General features: G+C 36.8%; 1 protein-coding gene and 2 long non-coding RNA genes across 3 annotated transcripts; 1 reads left to right on the top strand and 2 right to left on the bottom strand.

Moving 5' to 3' along the window:
- Positions 1-3,942: 3,942 nt before the first annotated feature.
- On the bottom strand, positions 3,943-4,246 carry LOC149210556 (uncharacterized). The gene is made up of 2 exons (XR_016252952.1): positions 4,124-4,246; positions 3,943-4,051 (listed from the first exon to the last, which is right to left on the bottom strand). It is a non-coding gene; the product is annotated as an uncharacterized LOC149210556 (long non-coding RNA).
- LOC149210555 (FCS-Like Zinc finger 8-like) lies at positions 4,033-5,560 on the top strand. The gene is made up of 2 exons (XM_089396736.1): positions 4,033-4,670; positions 4,800-5,560. Exons 1-2 carry the CDS (start codon positions 4,033-4,035, stop codon positions 4,927-4,929), a joined length of 768 nt encoding a protein of 255 aa, XP_089252862.1. The 3' UTR covers positions 4,930-5,560.
- LOC149210554 (uncharacterized) lies at positions 5,229-6,632 on the bottom strand. Its single transcript, XR_016252953.1, has 2 exons — positions 6,455-6,632; positions 5,229-6,402 (listed from the first exon to the last, which is right to left on the bottom strand). It is a non-coding gene; the product is annotated as an uncharacterized LOC149210554 (long non-coding RNA).
- Between the last annotated feature and the right edge of the window lie 1,881 nt (positions 6,633-8,513).

The raw sequence follows: 8,513 nt of genomic DNA, 5'->3' as shown, positions 1-8,513 counted from the left end.
ACCCCATTAAAAAAGTTTCTAAAGAAATCATGCATCGCATAAAATCTAATAATTCTTTTAACCCTATTAGCAAGAAGCTTATTGAAAGTAATCCTCTCACTCCTAGAATTTATGGCCTTCATGAGGTCCATAAAATTGGGATCCCCCTGAGACCTATTGTCAACACAATAGGTGGTCCCTCCTATCTTCTTGCTAAATTCCTGGCTCAAAAGCTCAAACCGCTTGTTGGTTACACAAACTCCTTCATCAAAGACTCTGCTTCCTTTATCAAAGAAGTGAAAGATATAAAGCTTGACCCAGGGGATTTGTTAGTGAGCTTTGATGTTGTCCCCTTGTATACAAAAAATTGTATTCAAGAGGCCATCGATGTCATTAATCGGATTACCAATAATGACACAGCCAGATTGGTTAGCCTTTTCCTTACCTCCACTTTTTTCAGCTTCCAAGGTGAGTTCTTTGAACAAACTTGTGGGGTTGCGATGGGTTCTCCTCTTTCCCCCATAGTTGCAAACTTATTCATGGAATATTTTGAGACCAAAGCTTTGGCCTCTGCTCCATTCCGCCCCAAGAAATGGAAGAGGTTTATGGACGACACTTGTGTTGTTTGGCCCCATGGTCGTGAGAAATTAGATTTGTTTCTCATTCATCTAAATTCCCAATATGAATCCATCAAATTCACGATGGAAGTTGAAGATAATGGGTGCCTTCCTTTCCTTGATATTCTCCTCTCCATGATGGATGATGGTTTTTTCTCTCACCAAGTTTTCGCAAAAAAACTCACACGGAACAATATCTTCATCCTGCTTCTCATCATTTTCTGGTCCAGAAATGAGGTGTTCTTAACACCCTTGCCACCCGTGCTCTTAGGATTTTTTATGAGAAACACTTAGAGGAAGAAAAGTCTCATCTACTGAAAGTTTTTAAAAAATTAGGTGTTCTTAACACCCTTGCCACCCGTGCTCTTAGGACTTTTTATGAGAAACACTTAGAGGAAGAAAAGTCTCATCTACTGAAAGTTTTTAAAAATAATGGCTATAGCAGACAACAAGGCATCAAAGCGTTTCAAAGAGCCAATAAAGAATCTCGAGTTAAGCCAGCTCATGATGATCAAATTTCCAATGTGTTGCTTCCCTTTATCCAGGGAACCACTGATAAGATTGCTCATATTCTTAAGAAGAATAAAGTTGTTGCTACTTTCAAGCCCCTTAATACCATTAGGAATTCTCTTAGATCTGTTAAAGATTTGGTTAACCCTAAAGACATGAAAGGGGTCTACTCAATTCCTTGCTCATGTGGGATTCCTTACATTGGTGAAACTGGTCGCTCCATAAACCAGAGAATCCAAGAACATGCAATAGATATTAGGCACAATCACTCTCATTCCTCAGCTTTAGCTGAACATGCGGTGAAATCTAAGCACCATGTCTACATTGAGGATTCCTAGGTCATCGCTAGGGTTGATCATTTCCATCATAGGAAGCTAAAAGAGGCCATTGAAATTGAGAAGCATCGGATCAATCTTAATGATAATGCCGATTGTAAATTAAGTGGGAGCTAGGTTCTTGCCCTCTCCTCTTGATTGTTTTATTTTGTTTTATAGATTTTTAATTTCATTTTTTCATTTATGTCTTATCATATTTTTCTCTATTCGTGCTTTTTCCTTTTATTATTTCATCTTTGTTATTTTTCCCCGATTATTCAATATTCAAGATTATTTGAACTCTCTTTTTTAGTTTAATTTAATTTATTAACAATAATTACATTAATAATATAACTCTAACCACTTTTCAAACATTATTTATTCTATTTCAGTTAATTTTATTATATTATAACAATAATAATGAATATAGATAACAAAGTAATAAATAACTATTACTTTATTCTATTGGTTTGATTTCATTTTAATATTAAAATGAAAATAATTAATTAATTAATTAATAATTTAATATTATTTTCCATTAACTAATTCCTAATTCATAACAATTTTTTCGAAATGGCTAGTTCACAATGGTTGGTTAACTCTGGGTGAGGATGCATCTATATTATTTAAACAATTGAGAATATTAATTTTTTCACCTAATCACATTAATTGGTTTGAAAGACCAAAACTCAATGTAAATATCACAAAAGTCTAAGATCTAATATTTAATATTTATTTAAAAATTAATATATTTTAAATTTTATAAATATATATTTAAAATTATAATTTTTTTATAAAATTGAAATTCCTATCCTATTTATTTAAAAATTAATCTATTTTAAATTTTATAAATATAAATTTAAAATTATAATTTTTTTATAAAATTGAAATTCATACAATAACATAATTGAAAAATAAAATTACAACTCAAATTTGCATACTACGTCTAAGTTTATAGTAAATTTCCTTAAGGTGTTATAATCAGACTGCATAAAAAGTTACGATTTATTCCATAATTTAAGTCTTGTAATACTAAAATTTATCATCAATCCTTATCAAATTTATATTATGAAGGGAAATTCTTTTTCTACCTGATAAATTTACTTTTTCACAGCTCCCCGAATTTAACCCTTCGAAGTTCTGCCCTGTGTTTGACCGACTGGTTTTCTGCCCTATGTTGACTGACGGGTGAAAATATCGATAAAAGTAATTTACAGTTCGGATCAAATTTCGCTGCGCGCCTTTCATGTCAGCCTCAGATTGGTTTGACTTGACGTGTGATTTAATAATTTCGACCATGGTTCAGGTTAACCACCATGAATTACGTAACGTCAGTTGCAGGTGCCAAGGGAGCCTCTAAAATACACACGTATATTCTGTGGATACGTATGTAGAAATTGAGTTTGTACGGAAAATAGAGAAAATTGTATTGAAGGAACATATTATTGATGTTATTGTTTTTTGCTATTGCATTTGTGTGCCCGTTAGATCTCCGGCAAGTGAGACATGGTTGAGTTTAGGGAATCGCAGCTATAAAATTGGGTATGTGGGTTTTGCTCTTACCCGGTTTACTTCATTTGGGTATCTCCAGATTCATGAAGCCTCGTTCTGTATGTTAGTGGGTGTGTCCCTCTTCCACAGAGCAAGCAGCTCGTGTGCCTGACATTCTAGGTGGGGTTCCTGCCATTAAAATAGAGCAGAAGTTATGTTGCATTGATCAGAATTCTCAGAGAGGGGCTAATGCATTTTTAGCAGCAGGGAAAGGGTTTGAAGCGTTGATGGAAGGGATTTGTGTCATTTGGTAGGATGTTTTAGAGGTTTTGGGGATTTTTTTTTTGTTGCTTCAGGAAAAAATGGTGGTTCTGGGCTATCGTTCGGGGCAGAGTTGAAGGATTGTCTGTATCATTGATGTTGTACTGGTTTTGGAATAGAGTGACATTCGTGAAGATTTCATGTCATTTTTCTGATTGTCTATGTTCAAGATCATATGCAAGCTTGTGAAGGTGTATAATTATTTTGAGTCTTGTCAACAAGAAGTTTTGAAAATGCCCATGTGACGTGAGGGATTAGTCAGGAGCTTTGAGGAATCTTGATCCTAGTTTTGCAGCTAAATTTGTAGTAGAAGAGACAGATTCTGATTTCAGTAATTAGATCAAACCCAGCAATGCGGCATGTACAAATCCAGTCCATGAACTGGATATATAGCGTATATATATCTCAACCTACATAGGCGTTTTAGTCTTTGTGGAACACTATATGTCATAGGGTCCAAGTGAGGTATAGTGTCTGTTAAACATTGAAAGGTCCGAAGGATTCATAGTTTATGAGCCTAATTGTGGGTTTATGATTTATCCTAGGATCAATATATGCATCACAGGCTTAGCCCAGGCCTGTAGTGTGAGGCCCTTTTTATTGCAGTATATCCATCAGAAGTTCCAAGGAGTTCTACTCTTTTTGGATGTAGACTGGTGTACAAAGAGTTTTTGGGTTTGATTGTCATCTTATTTTTCATTTGAATATGGTTTGCATATGGTGCGCTGAGCAATTTTAAATACAAGGGTTGAAGGGAGAGACCTGAGTGTCATCAGGGAAGAGAAGAGAGGAGATAAGAGATGATGCTTCATCTGATGCCTGATTACCCTTCCGATTCATCAGGGAAGAGAAGAGAGGAGAGGAGAGGAGACATGATGCTTCATCTGATGCCTGATTACCCGTCCGATTCATCACCCAACAGAGACTGGTCCGATGAAGAGCACAAGTTCTGTAATGCTCCTAGGATCTTCCTAGATTTCAATCCAAAGGGGTCATCATATTCAGAGGGGGCCAAAAGCCCAACTTCTCCACTGGATATCAAGACGTTCTCTGGAGTTGGGATCACTCATTCGCATGAAAATAGCTTAGATTCCCTGTTGAGTACTCCCAAGCAACAACGAGAGTCAATACCGTTTGGTTCTCCACATGGATTTGCAAATCCCACCTCTCAAACTGGAATGGAGCATTCAGAGAGCTATACGTGTGTTACATCCCATGGTCCAAAATCAAGCACAAAACACATCTATACCAGTTGCGGTGTGGAGTGTGAAACTGTGCAATACCCTGTCCGAAACCAACATGAACATGAACTATGGGATGTCGCATCGCCACCTCGGAGCTATTCAAATGTTCCAGTGTTTCCTGATGCCCATTTTCTCAGCGCTTGCTATCTCTGCAAACGGCAATTGAACCATGGGAAGGACATTTTCATGTACAGGTCTGTTATAATGATCATCCATGGCTTTTATGTTAAAGATTGCTTTAAATCTTTGAGAATCATAATGAATTGATTATAATTTCCCATTCTCAAGAGCTAGTCTCATTCTCTGCTTACTGATGATTGCAGAGGTGACAAAGCATTCTGCAGCGTTGAATGCCGTTACCAACAGATTTTGATGGATGAAGGAATGGAGACATCTCCTGCTTCTCCTCCATCTTCAAAGAGTGCTACTTCTTGCGGTGGAATCTTTTTCTAAACCAGTACCGCTGCAGCTGCATAAGATCAGAGGAATAAGATCTGTCCATCATGTACAGGTCTATTATAGTGTATATATTGTTTGAGCCAGAGTAGCTGTAGGAAAATAGACGGCCACAGATGATAGAAATATATATATCCCTGTTTTATTCGGAGGCAAGGGGAAGAGCTGGGACGGGGTAGACTTTTCTGAGGCATAATGATTTGGGATGAGCTTTGTTTTGTGTGCATAATGCCACAAGTTTTTCAGTTCAATCCCCTGTACGAGGATGGAGCCCAAAAGCTTCCAACGTACATGAGTTTCTTAGTAAGCTACTTGCAGTTAATGGCAGATAAATCTTGTAAACAAAGGAAGTGAGGCAAATTTAAAGGGAGGTAGGCATATTCAAGATGAATTCTCTTCTTCTTTGTTTAATGGTCGAAGATGTCGGTTACAGTAGGACATCGGTGCCCTTTTATTTGGTATAATGGCTGAAAATAGTCGTGATGATCGAGATCAGATTAGCCATTGATATTGCAGATTTCTGATGAGTTTTCTACCGATTGTGATTACACCTTCTGAGAACTTGAACTCATTAGATGTGTTCTCTGAGTTTTGTTTGAGGATATATATAGTACATTGAAGACTCCAATATTTTTTTTCCTCTGTTGCTGCGCATCATGTGGAAAAGATCATGTTTTGTTTTGAAATTTTACAATGAAACTTGAAATATTGAGGCTCGACATATTCTCTCAGTTTTGTTCCAGTAGATCCTATCGGATTTAAATGATACTTATATTATACTTGGTTACAGTATGATTCAGATCCCTTTGCCAGGGAACATTATTGAAAAAAATTACCAGGTCTCATTGCAATGAAATATTTGCATTTTACCTAGAACTCCTAAAATTGTCCTGAACTATGATATATTCCTAGAATTGGCCTTAACTATGATTGATAATTCGGACAGGATCTCTCTTTCTAACCAGTAATTAAACAAAATGGGCATAATAAACTGATCTGTGCAATGCCATATTTTCAGCAAAATGACTTTCGCAAGGTGCAGTCACCCTGTAGTGCAGTTTTCCAATGGATCCGACCGAAGAGTATAACCTGGAACTTGGTAGCACCCTACACTTCCAACATGTTTATCAGATTCTTTCGTCAACCAGTGAGGACAAGAAAGCTTCGTGATATCTAAATTTCGCAAGTATTTCTTTAAAGATCTTGGTAGATTCTTCACTGGACGAAAGAACCTTATTCATAGAAGGCCCAACAGTTACAGGCGGAGTATCGAACTATTGTTTGTATCATTATCCCCGCACCTCTTTTTCTCCCCTAGTTAAAGACTCGCACAAATAAGGGCTGTAAAGTAAAGGGAGAGGGTTTGATATAAGGACTGTAAAGTAAAGGGAGAGGGTTTGATCCATTTTTCAAGTGTCAAATGCCAACCATTTCCAATCCTTCGGCCACACTACTGCCTTCTTAGGACACCTATTTTAAATAGATCCTCAGAGATTGCTACTCTACTGCCTTCTTAGGACACCTATTTTAAATAGATCCTCAGAGATTGCTACTGTATCTAAATTTAACAAGTTCTTTTCCCGTGGAATGGATGCTATTTCTGTGAAATCTTTAACCGGTCGTTGTTACTGCGCACAGCAACTATTGTAACCACAAATCCTCACGGGAACATTCTAAACTTTCTTGTTTTTTCTCCGTAATTTGGCATATAAATTTAAGGAAAGATTGTGATTTCTTCTGGGGCATTTGAATGTTACATATTATATAACTAATTTTTTTTTATTTTTTTTCAGCACGGAAAAAAAGCTATATATTTGTATTATATTTATATAGAGAAAATTGTACAGCAAAAGATTTTGGGAAGCCATAAGATATAGCTGATATATGTGGATCAAAACCACAATCATGTGGAATGGACAAAAAACCAATATTTCTGTTCTTCTACAGATAGATCATATGGAGAAATATAAGATATAGGCAAAACAAATAGGCAGTATTCGGACCTAGATGCCAAATATTTATGAATATTTTTCAAAAAGGAAATCTAAATAGTGGGAACCAGATACATACCAGATTGACAGCTATGAAAAGGAAATTATGTACCCGGCATGCAAAAGTCCTGGATCTGGAAAGTGTTGTTATCCACCGTTATTTGCATCATCCAGACTTCTTGTGGAGATGAAAGACCCTTTTTAGATAGAGCATCTGCCCTCTTGTTTTTATCCCTGTCAATGTGGATTATGAGTAGTCCCTCCTGCAGCTCCATAAAGCCTCAATCTTGTTCAACCATCCTGTAAGGTTGATATTTTTTATGACATGTTTTGACTGAACATGATCGATGATGACTTTTGAATCTCCAAAAATTTGAAGCTTTTGTAAGTCTAGAAAGTCACAAAAAGATAGAAGACCAGCAAGAGCCATAGCCTCTGCTTTATTGTTGGATCCGGCACCTCCATTCCAATATATTTCGATTTGTTGTCCAACTTCTGGAATAATGAAAACTCCGCAGGTGCAAGTACCGTGTTGGGCCGCTCCATCAAAAAAAGCACATGGAATTCCTATGGGATCCCTTGTAAGAGTCCTCCTCCCACTTCTATCTCTAGATCGGCAAGGCAATTCAAGCGCGTTGTATAAGCGAAGGATAGATTCAAACACTGAAGAATGAGATTCCCTTTTGGAATTGAAAATCGACCCATTCTGCCATTTCCATATGGCCCAAATAGTCAATAAAGGAATGGGCCTCCAATCAATGTTCATGACACTCCACCCTTTGAAAGCCTCTGGAATGGAAGGGAAGGAGATTTTGTTGAATCCAAAATGGACTGCAAGATTTTTCCAAATCATCTGAGATTGAGGACAGAGAAGAAAAATGTGTGAGTTGTTCTTAGTATTTGATCTACAAAGGGGGCATATGGCAAGCCCACTCCAATTTCTTTTTTGAAGATTTTCCCATGTGAGATTCTTGTTGTGGAAAACCAACCAAGCAAAATTATGATCTTTAGGGGGCAGCCTGTTTTCCATAAGGATGTTGGAAAGATGTGATCCATTTGTTCAGAATCAGAATTTAGGAGCTGTTGGTAAATTTGTTTGACATAAACTGAAAGAAGAGCCAGCATGCCCCTTCCAAATAAGGAAGTCCTCATCCATAGAGTGAAAAATCCCATGAGCCCGCAAAGTAGAAGTGAAATCCTAGTTAGATTGTATGAAATCTTGGTTAGATTGTAGACAAAATTGACCCAAAAAGATACATGAAAAAGACAAAATTATCAAATAGTTATACTACACTTTTTCACTGAAATTTGTACAAAGATCTCTCCATGGTAATTGATGTAGGAGCATCTCTTCTAATCAAGTCAACAATTGGCTTTAAAAGGGTCTTGAGATTATGAGATGAAGTTTATGAAATCCTTGCTGGATTTTAAACAAAATTGGCGGAAAAAGAAAAGACAAAATTATCAAATAGTTAGACTACATTTTCACTGGCATTTGTACAAAGATCTCTGCATGGTAATTGATGTAGGAGAATCCCTTCTAATCAAGTCAACCGTTGGCTTCAAAAGGGTCTTAAGATTATGAGAGGG

Source organism: Pinus tabuliformis, chromosome 1_2 (assembly GCF_031772625.1).
Source record: "Pinus tabuliformis cultivar Carrire ecotype Pingquan chromosome 1_2, CPIR1, whole genome shotgun sequence".
In the NCBI taxonomy this organism is placed as follows: Eukaryota; Viridiplantae; Streptophyta; class Pinopsida; order Pinales; family Pinaceae; genus Pinus; species Pinus tabuliformis.
Note: the sequence above shows the minus strand (reverse complement) of the source record. Positions and strands in the feature narration are given on the sequence as shown.

Coding starts and splice junctions, on each gene's coding strand:
- LOC149210555 (XM_089396736.1), top strand. CDS start 4,033: ATGATGCTTCATCTGATGCCTGATTACCCTTCCGATTCATCAGGGAAG. Junction 4,671..4,799: donor AAGGACATTTTCATGTACAG/GTCTGTTATAAT, acceptor TGATGATTGCAG/AGGTGACAAAGCATTCTGCA.